The sequence below is a fragment of the Phlebotomus papatasi genome, chromosome 2, assembly GCF_024763615.1.
Source record: "Phlebotomus papatasi isolate M1 chromosome 2, Ppap_2.1, whole genome shotgun sequence".
Lineage (NCBI taxonomy): Eukaryota > Metazoa > Arthropoda > Insecta > Diptera > Psychodidae > Phlebotomus > Phlebotomus papatasi.
This window is the reverse complement of record NC_077223.1, coordinates 85703271-85728080: the sequence shown is the minus strand read 5'-3', so window position 1 is coordinate 85728080 and position 24810 is coordinate 85703271. Positions and strand designations below refer to the sequence as shown.

The 24810-nt window shown below is 34.2% G+C and overlaps 1 protein-coding gene across 12 annotated transcripts in view; it reads left to right on the top strand.

The window, feature by feature from the left end:
- LOC129804839 (uncharacterized) overlaps positions 1 to 22277 on the top strand; it is a 30363-nt gene extending 8086 nt beyond the window's left edge. Inside the window, exons 2-28 of one of the 12 annotated variants that reach the window (XM_055852479.1) lie at positions 4209 to 4365; positions 4552 to 4718; positions 5311 to 5355; positions 6929 to 7111; positions 7173 to 7316; positions 10597 to 10730; positions 10821 to 10832; positions 11127 to 11166; positions 11231 to 11371; positions 11432 to 11746; positions 11812 to 12126; positions 12184 to 12357; positions 12435 to 12902; positions 12971 to 13291; positions 13351 to 13533; positions 17508 to 17639; positions 17701 to 18024; positions 18301 to 18627; positions 18852 to 18998; positions 19361 to 19543; positions 19604 to 19735; positions 19990 to 20151; positions 20730 to 20886; positions 20940 to 21106; positions 21170 to 21326; positions 21391 to 21557; positions 21616 to 22277. In XM_055852479.1, coding sequence (XP_055708454.1) covers positions 4209 to 4365; positions 4552 to 4718; positions 5311 to 5355; positions 6929 to 7111; positions 7173 to 7316; positions 10597 to 10730; positions 10821 to 10832; positions 11127 to 11166; positions 11231 to 11371; positions 11432 to 11746; positions 11812 to 12126; positions 12184 to 12357; positions 12435 to 12902; positions 12971 to 13291; positions 13351 to 13533; positions 17508 to 17639; positions 17701 to 18024; positions 18301 to 18627; positions 18852 to 18998; positions 19361 to 19543; positions 19604 to 19735; positions 19990 to 20151; positions 20730 to 20886; positions 20940 to 21106; positions 21170 to 21326; positions 21391 to 21557; positions 21616 to 21986 — 5225 coding nt within the window. In that variant the 3' untranslated portion in view covers positions 21987 to 22277. Of the gene's footprint in view, positions 1 to 4208; positions 4366 to 4551; positions 4719 to 5310; positions 5356 to 6928; positions 7112 to 7172; positions 7317 to 10596; positions 10731 to 10820; positions 10833 to 11126; positions 11167 to 11230; positions 11372 to 11431; positions 11747 to 11811; positions 12127 to 12183; positions 12358 to 12434; positions 12903 to 12970; positions 13292 to 13350; positions 13534 to 13598; positions 13650 to 13904; positions 14283 to 15136; positions 17316 to 17507; positions 17640 to 17700; positions 18025 to 18300; positions 18628 to 18851; positions 18999 to 19360; positions 19544 to 19603; positions 19736 to 19989; positions 20152 to 20729; positions 20887 to 20939; positions 21107 to 21169; positions 21327 to 21390; positions 21558 to 21615 lie in introns of those variants that run through there. The other 11 variants (XM_055852482.1, XM_055852480.1, XM_055852484.1 and 8 more) reach the window with 11 other exon arrangements.
- The last annotated feature ends 2533 nt before the right edge of the window (positions 22278 to 24810 follow it).

Below are 24810 nucleotides of genomic sequence, written 5' to 3'. Positions count from 1 at the left end.
TTTGGCTGTTTATAAGTATTGTGGAGTACTATATTCCCTGAAAAGTTGAACTCAAAATTTTGAGTTTAACTGGTTATTTTTAATTTTGAAAATATGGTAATTTTTCAAATATTTTTAAAAAAAAGTAAGTGCAAAAGTGGAAGCTCGCCTTTTCAGGGAATGTAGTACTCAATGTTACTAATCAACAGTAAAAAAATCAAAATTTTTGAGAATGGGGTTTTTGAGAAAAATTAATTTTTAAATTTTTTCAAAATTTTTTTAAAAGACCGTTACAAAAAAACTTAAGCAGATAATGCAAAATCAAGTATATCGTTTTAAAGAGTATAAAATTATCTTTCAAATAAAAAAAAAGAGTAAGAAGAAATCTCAACCCGTTCCCGAAATAGAGCATTTTAAAATATTTGCTAAAAATCGCAATTGAGGAATGAAGCGCGAGGCGCCATCTTTGACGCCATGTATCTCCGGCCAGGATTTTTTTTCGGACGAAAAAAAAAATAGGGGTATATTATTTTATCGTGTACTTTAACATATGTAAAATTCAAAAACATCTAAGACCATGAAGGGTACCCCTATGGTCGTCTTGAGATGGATTGGCCCTAAAGGATTTTAGGAATTTAAATTTTGGCTTTCTGATTCAGTGAAAATTAGAAAAATTATTGACACGACTTTTGATGGATCAAGAATTGATCAAGCAACAATACAAAAGGAGATCAAAATAAATGGATAACAAAAAATAAAAGGTGAAAGTGCAATAAGATATAAGTCAGCTAAAAGATGGGTAATTAAAATAAATTTAATAAATAAATTAAATATATTATTAAAGAATGACAAGAAAAATCAGAAAAAAAGATAAACAGTAGAACATTCAATTTGGTCAGCAAAAGATCAAATTTGCAATTGTCCTAAATGTTAATTATCCAAATTAGACTCGCAAAGTAACCAAGAAAGCTACAAATTTTTATTGGCGAAATAGCCCCTGCTAGTTACTATATTTTTCAAAACGGGATCTAATTAACCCATTCCTTACCATGGTATTATACATCATCCGCAAATTGAGTGATGTTTGATGATTTATTTCTGGGGAATTTTTATCCGAATTGCTGTCGGGAATGGATTTTCAGTAACGTTAGTTATTCAATTACTTGAGAAAAATAGTCTTTCAGAGATGAAAATACATTTTGTTCCTTTTTTCTCGCTTCGCGGAAAGTCATGCAAAATTTTTGCTCTAAATGGTGGACGGAAAATACGACATCTCATCGAATTTGTTAAAATTGGCCTCTTTTCTCTTTCTTGATTTGAATTCTGGTTGCCAATTTGTTTTCTTGGACAATTACTCTATCTAAAGCAAAAGAGTTTGTAATGAATGAATGCACAGAATTTAAATTCAGTGACCGTTAAGACGTGTGTTTGACAGGGGCTCCCCGCGCCTCCATAATAGGTAAAAAAAATTTCTTTTCAAAAAATTCATCTATTAATCTGTAGGAAACTAATTCGAAAATATGTACATTTTATCTCAAGTATTTCTGGTACATTGACTGAATGGGTTAAGAATTCTGAGAACCCGTCATTCAACATATTTGGTAATTTTAAAAATAAACTATTCCATTCCATCAATTTATTTTTTATTTCTCTATACTAATTCTTCTAGAATTGATTAATGATGCTATCCAAATGACAAACGAACTAGGGAACTCTTCCTCCTAAACACTTTTTAGTACTTGACTTTTCTTTGTTTTTAAAGTTTTTAAAGAAAGAACGAAATTGCTAGGATTACATTTAGTAAATAAATCTATTAACGGTTTATATCATCTTTCATTAAATTAAATGGAATTTTCAGAATTCTATTTGATAGTTTAGAAAATAAAGAGATATTTTCTATATCTTTTATTCATAACAAATTTTTGAATTACTTAAAAACTCCAAAATTGATCATAAATCATCTTGGGATATGCCAGAGAGATCAAAATTTTTCATAACATCATAATTTAGTATTTGCTAAAAACGTTTCATTATTTTTTGTATCAACGCAATACATTATTTTCTTTCTAATTATCTCCTTTATAAAATTTGATTTCTACTGATCAAATTAAGATAATGACCAAACTGGTGCAACCGTGTAACCTTTTAGTAAAATTTTCAATTAGGTATAGTAAAATATTTTTATAAAACTACTACACTTTGATCTTAGCCGTTAGGCAAGAAGCGATAATTTTTTTTTATAAAACTGGAAATTAAGAAAATATTAACTATTTTGGGCACTCAAATAAGACTAAAAAAGTAATGTTTATTCAATTAAGCGTCATTTTTAGTGACCAAAATAAAATATTTTACTGACCAAATTAAATATCTACACTTACAACAATTTAGGTAGGGACAATAACACTAAATCTCTTTTATATGGCGAAAATAATATTTTTGTATATAGATATATTTTAAATTTTAAGCTTAAAGCTTTCTTTCATTTTATAACTATTTTACTAAATATTCACGCACAACTTAAGTAGGGACAGTGATAATTTTGATTAAAAAAAATAGAAATTTAAACAGAAAAGCTTAAAATTTGCAAGTTTTAGCACTTAATGTTTATCGTTGCTAAATTGAGGACCAACCCATAAACACATATAATTTTGGGAAGACGCGAACATGGAAAAATGTTCTGTTAGAGGCTCTGTTTCATTTTTGACTTTCCGGGAGCTTGAAATTATCGTTAAGATCAGAGATGACCTTGCAAAATTATCGAAATTAATAAGGATTCGGAGGCAGCCCAAATCCCGAAAGCCAAATTCTCGAATGTTCAAAATCCTGAAAGAGATGGAATTATATAAGAAAATTTCCTTTTGCTTTCCTTAGCTATGGCACTTTTAAGAATTCGGGATTTTGGCTCATTCAGGATTTTGGCGTTACTGATTTTGGCTTTCGTGATTTTGACCGGAACCCCAAGGCTTAACGCAATGCAGTATTTGCATTTCAGACTTCTGGGGATAGTCTTTGAACCAATCGAATCAACAGTTTAAAGAAACCAAAAATTTAGAATTTAGGAAAAACCCCTCAGAGATGTCCTCGACGAGATGGTTGCTGATTACGATCGACTATACTTTGGAAGGATGAGAATGATGACTCCGTTAAAATCTCTAAAATCGTAAGATTGTTGTCATTAGTGACCATAAATTCAAAGAAAAAGGTTGAAAACCCTTATGCTTAACCAAAAACAGGACTTTTCGATTTTCTTTTCTTCAATTTTTCAAGGATATTCACGGAGTCACTTTTCCCATCCTGCCAAGGTATATAATCCATCGTAATGTGTTTCCATCTCTTCGAGGATATCTCTGAGAAGTTTTTCCGCCACAAATTTTTCAGATAATTATCTAAAGATTAGGGGAAACTGGGGCACCACCAAACACGTGCTACCTCCGTGCATTAATTTTTATTTCTAAACTACTTGGATAATCTCGACCATTTCTTCAATGGACAAGCATACCTATAGTGCCTATAAATTCCTATAGGCTTTGTTCTCAGAAGACGAATATCTGATTAAAAAATCGCAGTGTTTGGTGCTACCCCGTGTTTGGTGGTGCCCCAGTTTCCCCTATGCATTTTTAGCTTATTGCATAATTTCAAAGTACTGAGTTATTGTATTGTTGACTTTAAGTTATTTGTTCGATTGGTCCAAAGACCTTGCAAAATTGCAAAAAGTTTAATAGAGTCTCTAATAGAACATTTATCATGTTTACACGTTGAAAACTTTATCTGTTCACTGATTGACCTTTAATTCATCATTGTTTGACATTGCGCAATAAGTAATCTTCAAATTTTGAGTTTTCCTATTTGAATTCCTATTTTTTTTATCAAAATTCCCACTGTCCTTACTTAATTTGTGTGTGAGTGATGGTAATTTGTTTAGAAAAATAGTACATTAAAAATAAAAATTTTGGAAAAGAGCTGTTAAGCTTAAGTCATTCTATACTAGTGTCTTCATCTTCTGTTATAATGTTAAAAATGTATCTATATAACAAACGAAATATAAACGCCTAAGAGATTCAAAGTAATTGTCCTTTCTTAAATTGTAGCCACTGTATGTTCTTTGAAGATCTTATTTAAGAATTTATTGACAAAATGGCTTCCAAATGCAAAATTTTTTTATTTTTAAGTTCTGATAGATTTATTTTAATTTTGAAAAATCATCCGTAAATTCTTGATTGTACTTGCAGATGCACGAAGTTGTGTGACTTGCGACAAAGTTTTAGCCGAACTCGAACAAATCGACGATGACACCGATTCTTTCGGTGTGGATTTTGTTAAAATAAACGACAAACGACTCGCCAAGCAGTATGGCATTAAAAATTTCCCAGCTCTCACCTACTTCCGGTAAGTTTTTTTTTGACAAATTAGGGGAAGGTTTTCAGGCTTTGCACACATTCTGGCTTCGAACACTTCGTATTTTTCTCATAGAATATAAGAAAAATGAAGTATGCGAAGCCAGAATATGTGAAAAGCCTGAAAACCCTGCCCTACCTATTTAATGGGAACTTTTCTAAATGTTTGATTTTTCAGTGATAAGCATCCAATCATCTTCGATGGAGATATCATGGATAGTGAGGCTGTTTTGGATTTTCTCACATCACTGGAAGCCATGGATCTGCCCGATCGCATTGAAGAGGTCAATGCAAAGATCCTCTCAAAGATCGTCGAAGACACCGATTACATTGCTGTGCTCTTCTGTGAGTATCTTGTCATATAAATTTTCCACCAAATTGATTCTAAATATAATCATCATCTTTTTTTCTCTCTATTATAACTATTTTTTCTGTCACCGAGAAAGAGACAAATTTCTCTAGACAAAAAAAAAGAAATTCTTTTTCTTTCACAACACAATTAGATTTAGTTTTAAAAAGTGTGAGATGAAAATTCTCAGATACTTCACAAAAAAAAAATGATTCAATTTTTGAGCATTTGGTCAGAAAGAACAAGAAGAAAATATCAAAATTGTGACTTTGTTTCTATGTTACATTCCATCTTAATTTAGTATGTAAATAACAGCATTATTATTATGCAATTTTTGTCTGTCTTATATTTAGAGGACTCTATATTATTTCACTTTTACCACATTTAATTTTAAATAAAAAAATACCAAGACTTCTTACTATAATTTATCTATTTTTCTGTTATTAAAAAAAAACATTTTAAAAAAACTTAATCTGTGTGTGTATCTCGTTATCTTGTATGGTCACACCACATAAAATGGATCGTCAATTAAACATATTTGTTGAAATATAATCTTCATGTACTGTTGCTATTGTATGACAAAACAAGGTCCAGAGCACAGTACATGTCCATCAGGACATGGAAGAATGTCGAGTAAGTGGATTTGTTCACATCCCAACTCTCTTTCCTTATAATTTTCTTTACCCTCCTAATTTTCACTCACCCCTCCTACTCTTTCTCTCTCTCTCTCTTAAGTGTTTCCTCTGTCGTATTGTCTTAAGCACCGCGAAAATCCAGAAAAATGCACAAAATTCCCCAAGAAAAATTTTTCTTCAAGAGATAATATTTATGGAGCACATGAGAGAATAATAAAATTATTTTTTTTTATTTTTTCCCAACATTTTTGTGGTTAAAATTGGGAGGAAACGGTTGAAATTGCATTAGAACGGAAATAATTAGTTATTAACCAGGCGGCTCCATCAAAGCGAGTGGAGACGCCTGGTAGTTACTTTTCTCTCGCTTATTTATGCATTTATTCAGCCGATTCAGCATCATAAATTTATTTTAAATAAATATAAGATTTTTTAGATGAATTCCGAATTTTTCTAAACAACAAAAATAAATAAAAACCAACCTACAGGCCAATAAAATAAAATACTAAGAGCCACCTGGCGTCTCCATCTCAGCCAAATGGAGGCGCCTGGTTTTTGCATTCCTACACGAAAATGGCTCAAAGTATCCCTAAAAAACGGACTTTTCCGTGAACTTTGAGTAAGTTTTTTAGAAAAATACTTCAAATAATACAATGTAGGAATTTTTGATAGCAATTTTAACAGAATCTTCAGCAAAAAGATGCATAAAATTCAAGGATATTCTTTTCATGTGTTCCTCAGACATTAATTTCCTTTCCTTTACCCCAGAAAAACACTTCACTTTTAGCAACTATGAGTAAGCACAAGCCCTTTCTGTAAATAAAATCCCGTAAATGTGGCATATCTTGTAAAATCATTTCATCGACAATCTCATTAGAAGAAATTATTGAGACAATTCATGAAGTATGAATAAAATGTTGCAAAATATACTGGCATTAATCCAATTGTGATTAATTGCCGTGTAGTTGTCTCCACCAAACTGAATCTTCTCAATTAGAGATGAACACACACACAAAAAAATCGCAAAGGAAAAACATTAAAAACACCAATTGAATTTTAAATAAAGAAAACTCCCGATGGAGTGGCTAAAGTTTCAGTCTGAAAGCCTTCTAATTGAACTGATTGAATTTCATTGGTTTAGATTACTTTCCACTACGAAAAATCAGATAGTATTTACATGAAAATATGGGTTTACCATGCTGTAAAATTTCATTAACAACTTCTCCCTGCAAATTGAGGGAAAAGCATAGAATTTCATGATCTATTCAACACAACAGATTGTGTCTCGAATGTTTGTTAAATGTCTGTGGTTGTTCCTTTTTTTTTATTTGCATGCTGCTGGCTTCTTGATTTCTTCTCATATCAGCCTATTTTTGTAACTGACCTCCCACTACATGTGGGTGGCATTTTTTTTTACCTCCTCCGCTGCTCTGTTTGTCTTCTCCTGATCAACAAGATGTACAAAAAAAATTTATTCACATGCCATTTACCTTGGCACAATCATTTTTTAGTAACATTGATTTCTAATGGACAACCTCTTTCATCCCATTCATCTCCTCATCGTTCAAATTTAGATAAAACCGAATGCAGAAAGTGCGCCAGAGCTCTGCAGGAATTGGAAAATATCGACGATGAGGCAGATCAGCTGGGAATTGGATTTGTTAAAATTCACGATGAAGACTTGGCGGATGAGTACAATTTAGGAGCATTGCCGAAATTGGTCTACTATCGCCATCAAATTCCCATCATCTATGAAAGTAAGTGGAGATATTGTCCCTCGAAAGGCACGTTCCTAACAACATTTTCTTGTCTTTTAAGATGAATTGTCGCGTGAAGAGGATGTTCTTGAGTGGTTGATTGAGAACAAATCCACGGGAGATGATGAAGACATCATTGAAGACGTCACTGCCAAGACACTCAACACTCTCATTGGCAATGTAGACAATTTAGTAGTTTTATTCTGTAAGTCCTTTTGAACTGTCTTATTTTTAGAATTGTCTAGAAATTAATGCCTAAAATCCCAAAAATTGGGATCCCAATCAAAAAATGGGCGGGGAAGTTTGATATCAAGATATCAATTACCTCAAAGTGGACCAAAAGAACAAACTTAAAGTGTACAAACTTAAAGCAAAAATTCTATTTTGTGAACTATAGTTAATATTAATACTATTCACTATTTTCTATTAACTTCATGAGGTTCATTGGATCTAATTCATTCAGTCTTCCAAAAGCGATAAGAATAAGAGCTCAAATTGCCCAAATAGACTCAAGCTGATCCTAGAATATTTTTAGACTGTAAAATTTGATTGTACAGTTTGATTGTGAGTTTTCGTTTCTTTAATGCCCTAGACAGACTTACGACTTAAGCCCAGAGACGGCTCAGTAGGAAACTGATGGGAATGTAGTTTAATCATTATTTTGATTATAATTACGTTAAAGCGTCTCTCGACTTAAACCACAGGTGTGTCCAGCAATTAACTCTAGCATTTAAGGACGGCCTAAAGACCATGATGGCACTCTATATGCACTTTACAGGAGTGCCATTTGAAGCTGAGATTTTACATGTATAGTATAGGATTTTTGAGATTTAAAATGTGACTCTGTGACTTCGAAAATAATTATCTTTTAAGTATAATCACAGGAAAGATAGGAGGTATTAAGAAGTATCCAAAATCAAATAAAACGAATTTCGTGAAAAATCGAGCTGCACGACTTATATTCTGATTCATCGATATGGAATCACTCATATAAAGATTGAATAAGAAATATTTATCGATGACATAGTGCTGAGAGTTGAAGAGATCAATCTTTGTAATAAAGAGATAACATATCCCATTGAGTAATCGGCAGCGCATAAACAAGAAAGTGACCAGAAAAGCATAAGTAATTACGAAAGGGCGCAGACCATGACTAGACTTAGGTATTAGATCTGACTATTTTAAGCCAACTCATAAAATAATTCCAAACTAAGCTTACACTTCGAGTTGTGAAAAAGTTTTTGGATGGAAATTTAGATTAGGGGAGACTGGGGCAAAAAGTCACAAAACGGATATTTTATTTTTTTACAAGCTGCCCTAGTGCCCCAGAAATTTCTAATTTAGTTCAGTCTTATAGGAAATTTACTGCTCTACAACTTTGTGAAAGTAATATTCCTCTATTTTGTAAGGAAATACATTTATCGAGCTGTTTTCTAAAAGGTAATTTTGTGATTATTCTCAAAAATGCTGGGGCAAATAGTACCAGGTATGGGATATTATCACATTTTGATTAGCTTTATTACGGGCTTTCATAAATTGAAAAAAATAGATAGGTGACATATTTTCATAGGAAATTTATTCCTCTACACCTTTTTAAAACACAGTGATCTGAACGAAAAAAGCACTTTTCAAGCTATTTTAGAAAAAAAAACACACACACAAGACACTGCTAATCGTTTGACCAATGCAAACAAAAAGCGTCGAGATGCGGAAATGACGTTTCTTCTCGGCGTGAAACATCAGAAATTGCTTCGGTCTCTCTTACTTTTTGCTCCATACCTTTTGTTACTTTCTACCCCAAGTGATCATTTTTAATAGAAGGATTTCTGGAGAAAAGAATCTTTGTAAAATTCTAAAATAGATAGTTGGTTTCATATTCAAAGAATCCAAATCATTTAGGAAATATTTATCAGTGCATCAATTTTGTAAAATAAGTAGGTCAAAATTGATATCTGTTGTAAGGAAAACATTTCAAAAATAGGACTAAAAATTTAAATATTTTTTATTTTCTGAATTCCTTGTTCGAATTCTAAGAAACTTACGACTTTGAAAAAGGTCTATGGAGGCCATTTATGGAAAAAAAAAACTAAGCCGCTATCTCTTTTATCTTGGAAGATATCAAATTTTCAAATTTTTAATTTGTGACTTTTTGCCCCAGTCTCCCCTATTCATTGCTCTTTACAAGGCTTAGAGTTCTATGTACAACCCGCACCTTAATTGTGACACATATCGCGTAACGATTACTAATGTAGAAATTTGGCTTTTACTTTGAAGACCACTTTACCAGGGGTTAGCTCGCAAGTCAAGGATTTGATTGTGAACACTTTTCTAAAGTCGCATAGAATCAAGAGCCTAGAGTCATAGAGTCATAAAATTAAAAGGTCATAACTTTCATATATGATAATTATAAAATTGTTAGTAATTATTGTTTTTGTATCAAAGGAATATTAAATTATTTCTTCATCAGTTGAACTAGATAATGTCAATTGAAAGGGAGTCATCGAAGACCAGAAGCCGATATCTCTCACAGTTTGACATTTATATCCAAAAAAAAAAACACCGAATAATTAAAGAAAAGATAATATTTACTTTAAATTAATCAATTACCGGTACTTTATCGATTAATTAGCGATTGAATCCGATAACAGTAGAATTGAATATTTCAAGATCTTAAAAAAAATTAAAGAATTCCATTAAAAATTGAGCCCTCTGGAGTGACTGACCTTTTCTCCACTCATTGTCTATGGTCGAAATGTTCACCAAACCTGGTTTAACAAGATATACAAAAAATGAATGAAATTGCTAGGGTAAATTTTGAGATATACCACAAAATAGTAGGTGAGTTTATTAAGAATCTCACCTAATACATGATTTTAGAGGGGCTGAAGGGGATGAAAAGTAGTTTTGGTAAAAAGATTCTGTAAAAAAAAAACTTTTTTAGGGGGAAGAGGGGGGGGGGGTCGCCGAAAAGCTGAAGTCAATATCATTTACCGTTTAAGCTCAACAACGGTGACAAGTTGAAAAAAATAGGTTTATACTGCTCTATCTTTAAGTCGAGCAGTTAAATCTACACAAGAAAACGATTTAGTAATGTAACTTTAATAAGTACGATATATCTATCATGACATCATTCGAATAGTTTTTGCAAAAACAAAATAAAATGGTTTTCTAGCGAATAAAAACCGGATTTTGAGGGAGCGATCATAAATATGTAAAAGGACAAACAAAAGTCAATTTCTCTGATAGGCTAAAGTTAAGGATAGGTCGCCGAAAACCTTAATTCGTTGCCTCAAACAGTCTGACCTCTAAGACCACATTATAATTTTCATTAAAGAACTCGCACTTCGTTTAATAACGCTTAAGTATAACCCCTTCGTATTTTCGTAAAAGTAAAGGGAACAGATATTCGCGTACCTACTAAAATCAAGCCTTCAATTTTGCATAACAAAATAATAAAAAAAAAACTTTAAAACATTTCTTTGAAGATGATCACGGAGATGATCAGTCAATGACGGTATTGGAGGAGCTTGAAAAAATCGATGATGACTGCGACAGGCACGGTATCCAGTTTGTCAAGATTGACGACAAGAAAGCAGCCAAAGCTTTTGGACTCGATGAGGTGAGTACCATCATTAATCAGTAAAATAATGTATTTTTGAAGAAAAAAACAAGCCACAAGAGACATACTAAAATAAATTTAATAATTTAGGACGATTTCGAAGTAAGTGGGAATGAGATTGAGTTTTTTTCTTTTGCGAGATACCCCCTACTCCCAAAAAAATAATTTTCTCACTTCTTTAGTGCTTCTTACGGGACTTTATTATGCAGTTTATTTTTTTCACACCCCATATATTTATAACTGAAAAACCGAAATGGGACTTGAGATTTTCACGCGACCCCATCTTTCTTTATATTTTTTTTTTATTTACCACCCAAAATTGCATGAAAGTCAAAATATTTTCTTGGCATTTGCACGAGGTATAATAATTTCTTGGAATTATCGGTGATTTTCTAGGTACCAGCTATTGTCTACTTCGAGAAACAGATACCAAACAGTAAGATAAAATTTTCAGTTTATCAACTTTTAAAGGTTATCCTAATGATTACAATTGTATTCAGTTTATGATGGGGATTTGGAAGATGAAAATGAAATCCTGAAATGGCTTCTGTCTCGATTGGAAGAGGACGAAATTGAAGATGTCACAGATGAAATGCTGGATTCTCTTATAAAGGAAGGGAAGCACTTAGCTGTTCTATTCTGTAAGTGGTTCAGAACTAGATAAATTCCTATGTCTTACTCAATGTATGGGTCAATTCTAGATGACAACAATGATAGAAAGTCGCAAAAAGTCCTTGAAGAACTGGAAAATATCGACGATGAATGCGACGCACTGGGTATTCTCTTTGTGAAAATCGACAACGCTGAAGAAGCAAAGGAGTACGGAATCCAGAAAATACCCAAGTTATTGTACTTCGAAAATGGTATCCCTACAATTTACGAAGGTCCTCTCGATGACGAAGAAGGTCTTCTCAAATGGCTTGAGAGCCAAACAAGTGCTGATGAAATTGAAGACATCACTGATGAGATGTTGGATCTGATCATTGAGAAGATGGATCACGTTGCTGTATTGTTTTGTAAGAATATGGTTTACTTAACAATCAGACAGATTAGTTAATCTTTCCGATTTGTTTCTCTTCAGATGACAAAGATCAGAAGCAATCCGCAAAGATCTTGGAAGAACTGGAAAATATTGATGATGAATGCGATCAGAATGATATCGCTTTTGTGAAGATCGACGATGACAACGAAGCCAAGGAATGGGGTATCGACGAACTACCCACAATGGTACTCTACGAAAAAGGTGTACCACATGTCTATGAAGGTGATCTACTCAAAGCCGATGAACTTCTTGGATGGCTCATTCATCAAAAGAGACATTCCGAAATACCCGAAATCACAGACGAAATGAAAGACAAACTGATCGAGTCTGCTGCCCATTTAGCCGTCATCTTCTGTAAGCTTAACCGTTTTTGACCGCTTTGAAACATTTAACAATGTTTTGATTTTACAGACGACAAGGATGACAAACAAGACATCCGGGTTCTCAATGAATTGGAAAACATTGATGATGAGTTGGAAAAGGAAGGAATCGTAATAGTGAGAATTGACAACGCTGAAGAAGCTAAGGAATACGGATTAGATCACCTGCCAGCACTTGTGTACTTTGAAGAAAAGATCCCCAGTGGTAAGATTCAGTTGACTTAGAATAATCAAACTCAATAGATCAGGATCGGTTTTGATATCTTCCTTTCTTCCTAACAGTTTACCCAGGAGATTTGATGAATGAAGATGAAGTTCTTGAGTGGCTCCTTCTTCAGAAAGAAACTGCCTCAATTGAAGAAGTCACCGATGAGATCCTTCAAGAACTAATTGACGAACACGAGTACGTTGTGGTTTACTTCACTGGACCTTGCGAATCTGGCGAGAGATGTGATAACTTCCTTGAAGATCTAGAAAACATCGATGATGAACTTGATGAAGCTGGAATTATCTTCGTGCGAACTGAAGATGTCTCCTTGGCGAAGAAATACAACATTCGCAATCTACCACAGGTTGTATTATTCCGCAACAAAGAACCAGTCCTGTACAAAGGTGGTGAAGATGAAGATGAGATCTTAACATGGTTGACTGATGAGAACACCCTTGAAATTCCCGGAAAGATTGAAGAGGTGAACGTGAAGATGCTGGAGAAGATTCTGGGAGAAAATGATCATATCGTAGTATTCTTCTGTACGTTTGATCAGTTACGCGAATAGATGGAGTATTACAATTCTGTTTTACTTTGTGTAATCTTTCAGATGAAGAAGGTGACAAGAAATCTCAGAAGATCATCAATGAACTCGAGAACATCGATGATGAATGTGAAGAAAAAGACATTGACTTCGTAAAGACTTCAGATGATGGCATTCAAGAAGAATATGATCTTCCTAGTCTTCCATCTCTTGTCTTCTATCGCAACAAATTCCGCACAATTTACAAGGGCAACCTTATGAAGGAGGAAGAAATCCTCGAATGGGTTCTTGATCTCTACGAATCACCTCCAGATGAGATTGAAACTGTTGACAGGAAGACTCTTCAAGTGCTCATCAATGAAGTTGAACATTTAGCTGTATTCTTCTGTAAGTTGTCTTTATTCACTTGATTAAGTATTTGAGCTGTGCAAAACTTGGTATTTCAGATGACGACAAGTGCACCTCATGTCCAGGAATATTGGAAGAGTTGGAGACAATTGATGATGATACAGACAAACATGGTATTCAATTCGTAAAGTCCAGCGATGCCAAATTGGCCCATGAGATCGGAATATTCTCATTCCCAGCCCTGGTTTACTATGAAACCGGCGTTCCAATTATGTATGATGGTAAGACATTGACTATGAACTTTATAATCAACAGAAAGTAATTTTCACTATCTTTGATTCATTAGGTAATCTCAAGAACGAAAACCGCGTCCTGCAGTGGCTAATCGATCAAAAGAGTAAGAAAATTCCAAATTTGTTTTTGTTTTAATACCTTTTCATAACATTTAACCAAAAAAATCCCATGAACGACAATTGAAGATATTCTAATGAAGATTATCTCAAACTTTAAAATTCTGTTACTTAGGATAGAATATAGAATTGGCTTAATTTCTTTTTTTCCATTAATACTGGACAAAATGCATGAACATTGAAATCCTGTCAAAGAATCCTTTGAATTTAGAGCGTTTAAAGAGTTTGTCGAATAAAACTAGGCGATGACGATGATGACGAAGATGAAGACGGTGAAGATGACGATGAAGATAACGACGATGAAGACAATAATTATGATGATAACGATGATGAAGATAATGATGATGAGGATAACGATGATGAAGATAACGATGATGAAGATAACGATGATGAGGATAATGATGATGAAGATAACGATGATGAGGATAATGATGATGAAGATAACGATGATGAGGATAATGATGATGAAGATAACGATGATGAAGATAACGATGATGAGGACAATGATGACGAAGATAACGATGATGACGACGATGCTAACGATGATGAAGATGAAGACAACGATGAAGATGATGAAGATGACAATGACAATGATGAAGATAATGATGATGACGATGAAAGTATGAGAAATCCCTAAATATTAAACCCCATTCCGAAGATAATTCAGATCTGAAAGTTAAATCCAACTCTTCATTCCTATATTTCCTCATCCGGTTTTAGCAAGTTCTCACTATATCCATAAAGTCCAAAAAACAATTTCATCCAAAAGATTAAGAAACATCTCAATATTTTGACTGTCGCTCTAAATAGTTCTTAAGACTACAAGAGACGTTTTATTTCTTACCACTAACTTTGAAATTTTAAAATTTTACTTTTTCTTTAAGCTGACACAATGTTTTGATTTTGTTATCAACAGTTGCAATCATGAGACATTTCGTTACCAAAAGAAGATATAAATATATATGAAAATGTATTGTTAGTTGATGGAATTTGAGGATCCAAAAATATTTAGATTAGATATACTTTGGCAACGTCATTTGTCAGCAGTCAAAAACATTTTGTCAGTTGATATTAACTTGTATATTTCATCTCTTTTTTTTATCTCTTCCGTTAACTATTCCCTGAAGCAAGATATGTGTCCAACATAAAAGATTTCTGTAGCCATAGATGTTTTTTTTTTCTTGTTTTAAAGGATCTTCTAGTGAAGATACAAGGCCAAGTTCAATTGACACAATAATTTCTTCTTACATTCTTTAGTACTAACCAAAAGTTTTACATTCAAGTGTTTTTGAAGATGATTGAAGATTAAGTGAAAGAAGAAAACCCAAGTGAAGAATGAGCGTTACAATTCCTTATAATTTTTTTATATAGAATTTGTTAATAAGTTTGTTTGCAAGATGAAGTAAAAAAAAAGAACATCTTTTTCTCTCCTGACAAAACTGACAAAATGTTTTTGTTATCTATTGTTGAACAGATGACGGATGCTTCTTCGTGGGACTCGGTCACAGCGGAAATGCGAAAAAGGGTTCAAACTACGTACCCCACGAATATCGACCCTTCCAGTGTTGTCCCACCAAGTTGGAACGCTCCACCAGGGTGCCCAAAATGACAGCGGCCAAAATTGGACATAGTCAGGATAAAAAAAACTCCGGTGGTAGTTTCAAATTTAATTCACCAGCATCCAAAACCGATACTAAAACCACAACAAAACCCAAAAAACAGGACACCCCATTAAAGCCAGTTCCAAATCCCAGTGTAACCAAGAAGACCTCAAAAAAAGACAGCGTTGATGACAGGAAGGTGATCAAGGATACCAAACCAAGTGCCAGGCAAGCTTTGGTCTCCAAAGGTGCCAAAGACAAAAATGTCAAGGGTCAGAAAGGACTTTTCGGCATTGGACTCAATTGGTGGTGAAGATACCCCTCTATAGGACAAAATTTTGGACTTTTGAAAGAAAAATTTTACAATGTTGACCCTGAATTTTGATCACCTTCTTGTGCTTTGAGGAAGAATTTTCCTGCCCAATACACTTTTTTTTTCGTACAACATACCACCATATCTCAGAGATGCTTTATTATGCTAGGTTTACTCAACCAAGCCCTATCATAGACCTCTTAAAGAATTATTTCTCTGATAAAAGACTTTAATGTCCAAAAGCAGGTTAAACACTCAAGGAAACAATAGTGATGCATTTTGCTCTGAATTTCATGAAATTTATTTTTATTTTTTTTTCTGATTTAACGGGTTCGACTAAATAGTTTCACATAGGGTAAAGTGATATAAGTTGGACAATTCGCCGGTACAAGTTGGACATGGCTTTTTTCTTAATAAATACAGTACTAAATTTGTTTTTTTAAGCACAAGGAATCAAATTATAAAAGTAAAGCATTAAAAATATACAAATAAAAATGAAGTACTAAATTTATCAAGAAAAAAAGCCCTATCCAACTTGTACCACTTTACCCTAAACGGTACGAAAGACAAACGTAGTTAGAAAACTTTAAAGTACTAGGCTTATCTAGTTTGGTCGAACCCTTACTGCAGGGTTAAACACACACTTAGGAAGAACAAAAACGCGTAGCTTTCAATTTTTTTTTTTGATCGTAGAAAAAATTTTTAGAAATTTGTGGAGCTATAACGACTTTATAGTTAAAACGCATCGTTTAATAAGCTCCAAAAAAGAAAACTTTAGCTATTGTGATAGCAAAATTTGTTGAAAAGATTGGTTCTCAAATGGAGAAACACTCAAGACTCTTGTAAATATTGAAATTGTTGAAGACAATTGTTGAGAATTTGTTGTTAAAGTTGAAGCCTACGAATTGTTGACACACTGTTGATTGATTAATTTAAAATTGTGGTTGTGTTTTACTTCTAATAATCTAAGCTTAAATTTTACAGTGTCATTTTTTTGAATTGCTAAATCATTGCTTATCATTTTTCTCATCTCTAGTCATCTCACACATTTTATACAAATTATTTATAGCTTTTTTTCTTTAGATTAAAAATTGTAATAGAATTTTCCGTGAATCAACATCAAAGCCCCGAAAAGTCGCGAAATTTTTTATTACAATTTGCTGATCATTCTAGTCACACATTGTTTTTTTTTTCGTAGTACTTTTTATCATTTCTTAGTAGCATTTTCTTCTTATTCATCCACATGTTTCATTCTCTTTTTTTTTTGTAAATTTCTCTATTTTCTCTGTGATTCTTGTAAAAGTCTCGTGAACATAATTCTAAAATTCTACTACTTCATTATACACTTACAAATAAAGCTCTATCAACTAATTGTACAAAAAGCAGAAACCTCACGAAGAATATTGTTAAAAGAAGAAATGTCTCTGAAATAGTTAAGGAACGTACTATTGGTATGAATTATTTAAAAAAAGGACATGAAACTTTTAGACAAGTTTTTTTTGTATCACTCTAGATATCTTCTCAGAGTTAAATTTCAGATCAAAAAAAAATAAGCATTACTTTCAAGCTAAACTAACGCAACAGGAACGAAATGTTTCAAACCAGAAATTTTGGAAAATAAAAGAAAAAAATTGTAGGAAGAAAACGGACAAATTGAAATAAGAACTGTTAGACTATATTTTTTCTAATTGATATATTTAAAAAAAAAGAATAAATTGTTAAATATTGTTGACTTTAAATTTACTATTTTATTACTACTTCTATCATTAATCCACTAATACGACGTTCATTGTTTTGGTTGATTTATTGATAAAATGAAAAATTGAACGATAGAAAAGACCACTGCAGGATGAGGTATGAAAAAATCCGTTAGCATCCATCTTCTTTTCAATCAACACACCTTCAAAACCGTTTCCAATTTAATCTTTTAGGTGATATCGAGGATGAGAGGGAAGTTCTAGATTGGATGGTGAAACAAAAGACAGATTCCAGTATTCCAGAAATAGATCGGGAAACCTTGTTTGAATACATCAACACCAAGGACTTCTTGGCTGTAATGTTCTGTAAGGCTTTTCTATTTGATATTCTTTAGAAGTTTCTCAATGACTATTTCTATCTCAAAAGTCGTCGAAGAAGATCATGAAGCCTTCAAGATCCTAAGGCATTTGGAACTGATCGACGATGAAGCAGCAGAATACGGTATAACCATCGCCAAGTGCAACGACAAACTTATGGCCAAGAAGTATGGATACCGAAATCCACCAGGACTAACATACTTCCGCAAGGGCAAACCAATCAACTACGACGGAGATCTCGATGATGAAGAAGAACTCCTAGATTGGTTAACCAATCCCGAAAATATGGAAATGACCGATCATATTGAGCAGGTTAATCGTAAAATGTTCCAGAAAATCCGTCAAAACTCTGAATATGTCGCCGTATTCTTCTGTGAGTAGTCACTTCATGAATACACGCCCGCATTATTGCAAAACACATACCAAGAACCTAAAACCAAACCTAAACCTATTAAAGCTTTAAAAGCTACGCAAAGCTTCGATGAAAATTGTGAAGTTTCTGAAGTATTTTCATCTTCTAGAACTAAGTTTGAGGATACTAAATGTACTAAGTCACAAAATGCCTTAACCGTTAAGTTTAGTTGTATAAGGTTCCTCCAAATATCCTACTGATCCTAGCTGATCTCTGAAATTTCTTCATATTAAACAGACAGTGAAGATTGCAAGCAGTGTCCGAGGGTTCTAACCGAAATCGAACATATCGACGACGAAGCTGACCGAGCTGGAATTGACTTCGTTAAGATCGACGACCGTAAGATGGCCAAAGAAATCGGCGTATTCGCTCTACCTGCAATTGTATTCTTCAAATCAACCTCAAAAGAACCCGTAATCTACGCCGGTGACATCTACGAAGAACAAGATATCCTCAACTGGCTCCTAACTCAGAAAGATCCTGGTGGAGACGTCATAGAAGATTTGGAAGGTGCCAAGCTAATGTCCATGATTGAGGAATCTAATTCTCTAGCAATCTTTTTCTGTGAGTATCCCTAGAATACCTACATGTTTTTATTAAAAAAATCAATGTCGCGCAATTGCTGTACGTAGGCAAAATTTTGTTGCCACTAATACAAAAATCATAATCACAAATTGTTTGAAAAAAAAAACATTTGATAAAACAATCTTGTGAGTTTAATAACATGATGGAAACGCTTCTTAAATGTTGAACTAAAGCTAAAATATTTACATTAAACCACTTACCAGGGAATAAGACACAGTGCGACATATGCAACTCAAAAGCAATGCGAAAAGCACGTATGAAAAAGGAACGTGAGGCAAATGCCACGGCGGCTCAGCAGCCAACGGGATGTCATGAGGGTCAACCACCTGTTCAGGAGCACCACGAAGAGGGTATTTGCAAAAGACATCGCAAGGCAATCGTAGTGCCTTGCGATCCTCTCTTTGTCAGAGATTTTTTTTTCTTTAGCCGAGATATGAGAACCAAAAATGATTTGTGGTGTTCCCGGTGCGCATCCTTCCAACGTTAAGATACACCTCAAGTGCCGTCAACTCACTATGTTTTCACTTTAGTACTACTTAGTGTCTGACTTATCATTGGCAATAATATGGCCAATTGTAGATACCCTCTAGATGTAGCTTGTCTGTAGAAAGTTTGCTCATCCGCTTTGTTGTGTCTTTGACTTCATGTCTGATCTGTTAGCTTAGTCAACCAATCTATTTTCCTAACATCTGAACTCTTTCTGATCTTCTAGACAACGATGAGTGTGAAAATTGCGCGGGAATCCTAGAAGAACTGGAAAATATCGATGATGACTGCGATCGACATGGAATAGTCTTCGTAAAAACGAAAGACTTCAGCGTTGCTGAGGAATACGGCGTCCTTGACTATCCCGCTCTGGTTTACTTTGAAGGAGGAATTCCGAATGTTTTCGAAGGTAATCAACTCAAATCTAACTTGTAACCCACCTTCAAACTAACTTAATCCATCCAAAAAGGTCAATTACACGAAGAAGAAGAAGTTCTGCAATGGTTAATAACACAGCGAACAGAGGACCGAATAGAACTCATCACACGAGCAATGTTGGAAACAATGGTAGAAGAGACAACCTACCTGGCAGTCTACTTCTGTAAGTCCTTGAACTAACGCACCTAACAAAATTTTTATTTTGATTTTTTTCTTGCTTCTTACTCCCAACCACAACTCTCACGTAGAGATACGTTAAAAAAAAAACTTTGATCAGAGACCGTGGTTTTGATTTCTCTGTAATCCCCTGTGACTGAAAAAAAGATTTAATAGTTTTCGTACGAATGATATTTTAATTTGTGAAATTCCCCCCATTTCGCATGTTGTGATCCCTCCTGATGCGCCCAAACCAAATAGTGCCTCCAAACTACAAAAAATCACCAGCCTACTGTAGAACACTCTGCTCACCACTTGCCAACAATGCCTTCACCATACAAAATACCACGAGGGCGCTAGCTAACACGCGCACGCTGGTCTCCAAGTACAAGCTACGAAAGCGTCTCGAAGTGGCCCTTCAAGGTATACAACATGCTACACTAACCAAGAGGGCTTCGCGATACGAACTTATTAGTTCGCGCTTTCAGTGCTCCCTAATGCCTTTCGAGATGCAGCTAAAGTTTTCAAGCTTTAAAAGCCAGAGGGTTCAATTTGGTTCCTTCGGAATTGTTTGCAAATCTTGAAGTTTCATTCAAATCCGAAATACGGATTGTATCAGTCCGTTTTTGTAGTTCAAGCGGTATACCGGGGGTAAAACCGTTAACAAACTTAGTTCAACTGAATCAGACCTACAAGTTAGGTTAGCTAGGTTTCGGATTGATTCGGAACATACTAAAGCCTGCTGGAATGATCAACTAACTGGAGTGGCAAACTTCCTCAGTTAATTATTACGATTTCAAGGAAAACCTAATGACAGTTTCCTGAAGTCTAAGCTGTTGTTCAGCTTGGCACCACTAAGAAACCTGAATTGAATAGTGGTCCCTTCTCTGCACTAAACAATCTTCCCAGAGTGTGTGCGTGTGGAGTTTAATTTGATCTATTCCTAAACCAAATTTTATCCTACAATAAGGATCTAAATTTGCTTCCCTATCTCTGCATAGACAAAATAAATTGCAACATCTGTGATCAGATCCTAGAGGGACTAGAGCTAATAGATGACGAGTGTGATGTCTTTGGAATTCACATGGTGAAAATCCAGGATCCTCAGCTTGCCAAGCGGTATTCCATTAAAACCTTCCCAGCAATGGTCTACTTTAGGTAAGAAGAGTTTCTCTTCACAATAACCGATCAATTAAAGATCTTGATTTCAGAAATGGAAATCCGTTAATTTACGAAGGAGATCTTCAGAATGAAGAATCTGTCCTCGAATGGTTGATTGACGATGACAACAGAGAACTAGAGGACGAAATTGAAGAAGTCAATGATCGTATGCTTGAACGTCTAATGGAAGAATCAACACTTCTCGTTGTATTCTTCTGTAAGTCATAGCTTCCTTATACGAAATTGCGATCGAAACCCCAAAGTTATATATCTGTTTCAGATGATGAAGATTGTGATGAATGTGAAGAAATTCTCGAAGAACTAGAACTTATTGATGGTGAAGCCGATCTCTTCGGAATTGATTTTGTTAAGATTGCCAGTGCAGAAGCCGTTGAGAAATACGAAGTTGTCAATATTCCATCTCTAATCTACTTTAGGTAAGGGATCTTCATCGTTTGCAAAATCAAAGATCATGTCTAATCAACAGTACTTCAATTTTAGGAAACGCGTTCCAATCCACTACGACGGAGATCTTACACAACATGAAAAGATCATATCTTGGTTAACTTCGCAGGATGTCTTTGAAATCAAAAATGAAATTGAAGACGTCAACAGAAAGATGCTAGATAAGTTACTGGATGAGAATGACTTCCTCACAGTGTATTTCTGTAAGTTTCTTCAAAAATCTGTTACAGAATTCGGTTTGATAGAAAGCTTTGATTGCAGATGAACGCGACGATGAAGAGAGTGACATCGTTCTCGAAAAACTAGAGACTATCGACAGCGAAACAGACAATCTCGATATAACATTTGTCAAGATGGCCGATACTAGGTACGCACGGAAATGGGGCGTCACTAAGCTTCCAGCCCTTGTGTATTTCCGGAAGCGCTTCCCGAGCATCTATCGAGGCAACTTAAAGGTGGAAAGTGAGGTGCTAGAGTGGCTGCGGAAGAATCGCTTCCGACAGCCTGAGCTGAATATCTTCATGTACGCCCTACTAGCCATCTCCGTGGCCTTTGTCATCTACACAGCCTTCCTGCTGCAGTGTTTCAAGCCAGCCCCTCCACCGCCCGTGGCCCATCCTAAACAGGCGTGATGATATCCCTTATCCAAATTTTGCCTTCCTCCATCCCATAATAAATAGATATTTTTTTCTCCCCCTTTGATCTACCTTTCTTCTTTCAATCTTAAGCTCATTTGATAAGTTCATCGATATCATCCACATTATCATTTTATTATTCACATTTTTGAGTAAATGACAAGAATTATCAGAAATTATCACTTGAAAATTTTGAAAAGAATTTTAGGTGGAAAGGTTCATTATTGAGGTAAATTTTTTTCTGTACATAATTCGATTATTGAATAAAGGTACTATTAGAAATATCAACTTAATTGTTTAGTCGCCATTTTAAATGGAAATTCTAAAGACCTTTATGATGGATTTTATTAACATTGTCTTGCATATTTAGATACAAAAATTTGGATTTTTAATACTAAATCAAACAAGTAGCTGTTCGAAGTAAAGAATAAATTCGGAAAAGGTTTAATCGAATATTAAAGCTTTAAGCTTATAACACGTCTAAAAACCTTTATACATTGGGAGATCTTTCATCAAAAATTGTCTACCTGGCAGAATTTTGAGAAAGTACACAGAACTGCCCGATATTCGGCTCCTGGATATTCGGATGACAGCTGTCAAACACATAAGAATGTCAGAAATCCTCCTTCTCGCATGAGTTTCTATCTGTTATTTTCGTTCCCAATCACCCGAATATCGGAGAGCTCAGTGTACTCTTATGGCTTCTCTACATACTATAGTAAATTCTCTCAAATTCGGGCATTTGGGACCGAAATGTCACCCGAATTAGAGAGAAATTCGGGCGACAAACTTTTTGTAATGCAACGATTTTTTTTCATCCCTTAATAATGCCAAATTACATCAAAACTAAGATAAACCATGCTAAATTTGAGTATATTTGATTCATTTGATAAATCATACATTTGAAAAATGACAACAAAATTTTTTCAAATGTAACTGCCGCCCGAATTAAAAAGTAGCCCGATCTTAAAAGAGCCGAATTTGCGAGAATCTACTGCAGTAGAAATTTCTTTAAAAAATGCCTTTTTAAAGAAAATTTCCCTTATCCATATAGGCAGAAACGTCAGATTTTTTAAAAAAAAAAAAGGAATTTTTGACGAAAATTGCTTCTAGTAACTATGTAGACACCAAGTAAAAGGCATTGAAAGGATTGCAAATTTTAATACTTTTATTTCTTTCAGTTTCCGAGATAAATTCGATTGTGATGGTTAATAGATTTTTTGGGGTATTACAAGTTCAATCTCTTTTGTTTTGAAGTTAAATCCCAGTAGAGCCTCTGTGAAGCCTGTGAAAGACTGTTAATTTTAAAATATTGTCTTTAATTTTATAGATAAAGATAACCTACGTCAGAGTTTTTAAAGCTTTTTGAATTTCAGCTAACTCTAATTTGCTTATTTTTGAAAAACTTTTCTCACAATTAAAGCAAAAAACAGTAAAGTTTGTGACCTCTATCCACAGTATCTGTTTCGGATAATGAGAAAGAGGTAGCCGAAGACACCGAAGGTCCACGAAAAGCAACGAATCGTAGTAACATGACCAAAATGCCAAAAACAGATCTAGATAATTTGGTACCGGTAAAAATCCGAAAGTCAAAATCCTGAAAACACATAATTTTGAATGGATCGAAATCTCGAATAATAATTTTATAAAACACTCATAATTTCCCTGTGCCTCCAGCAAGTTCAGGTGCAATCGTGTTAGTAGCTATGACCGCTATGACACTTTGAACAACTCGGGATTTTCGCTTTTTGAGGATTTAGTTTAGATCAATTCGGAACTTCAGCTAATCGGGGTTTTAGCGTGCGGTATTTCGGCCTTATCCGGTTTTTGGCCTTCGGGATTTTGGCTTTTGGAATTTTAGCTATCAGGATTTTGACCGGGAACTCCCCCCCCACGCCCCGGATAATATGAAAAGAATTCTAAAATTGCTGAAGTACATTCAATGAATTTGGACACTTTTCCGCCAGAACGCGTTTCAAAAAATCGACAAATACAGTCAAGTGTGCTAATCTGGGCGCTTCGCTATCTGGATCGTTTATGATTAATCCACTTAAAATAATATTTTTATTTTTATTTCCGTAATATAGTCACTACAGTAACATAATATAACTATTCAAGTTTGAGAAAAAGCAAAAGTAATATTTTTATCCATTAAATAAGTAAGTGTAATCGACTCATTTTAATCTTGTGCCAGCTGGATTCTTCACTAAAAATTTTCTAGCACTGATATTTTCGCTAATGACAGCTGGTTGATTGAAAACATTTATTGTTTTTTCCCTGCGAAAAAAAGTATTTTAAATCCAAAGGTTTAAATAAAAGTGAATTAACGAAAAGGTGACCCAGTTAGTGCATGCTGACTTATTTCAGTATTATCATTATTTTATAAATTTTCTTTAATATTTTTGATAATTTTTTTATATTATGTTTCTGAATGAAACAGTGAATAATTCTATGGATTTAGAAGAAGCAAAAAAGAATTTCATCAGTCCAAAAACAAGCGTTTAAGTGGCACTCTTCGGAAAACGATCCGGTTGATCCGGTTACCCCACTTTACTATATGTCTTGTTAATCTTCTTCAAAATTTTTATTCTATAATTCTACAAAAAAAAACCAAAAGAATCTTGTAATATATTTTCGAGACGTTGAACAAATTCGAAAAAATTATCCGGATAACGAAGCGGACATCTGTCATTTTGTCCCCCAATCGTCCGGATAACAGAGCGAGCACTGTACAGTAGACTCTCTCTCAATCGGGAATATGGGGCGAAATGTCATCCGGTTTAGCGATAGAATTTAGCGTCAAAGCCTTTGTAAATTCCAC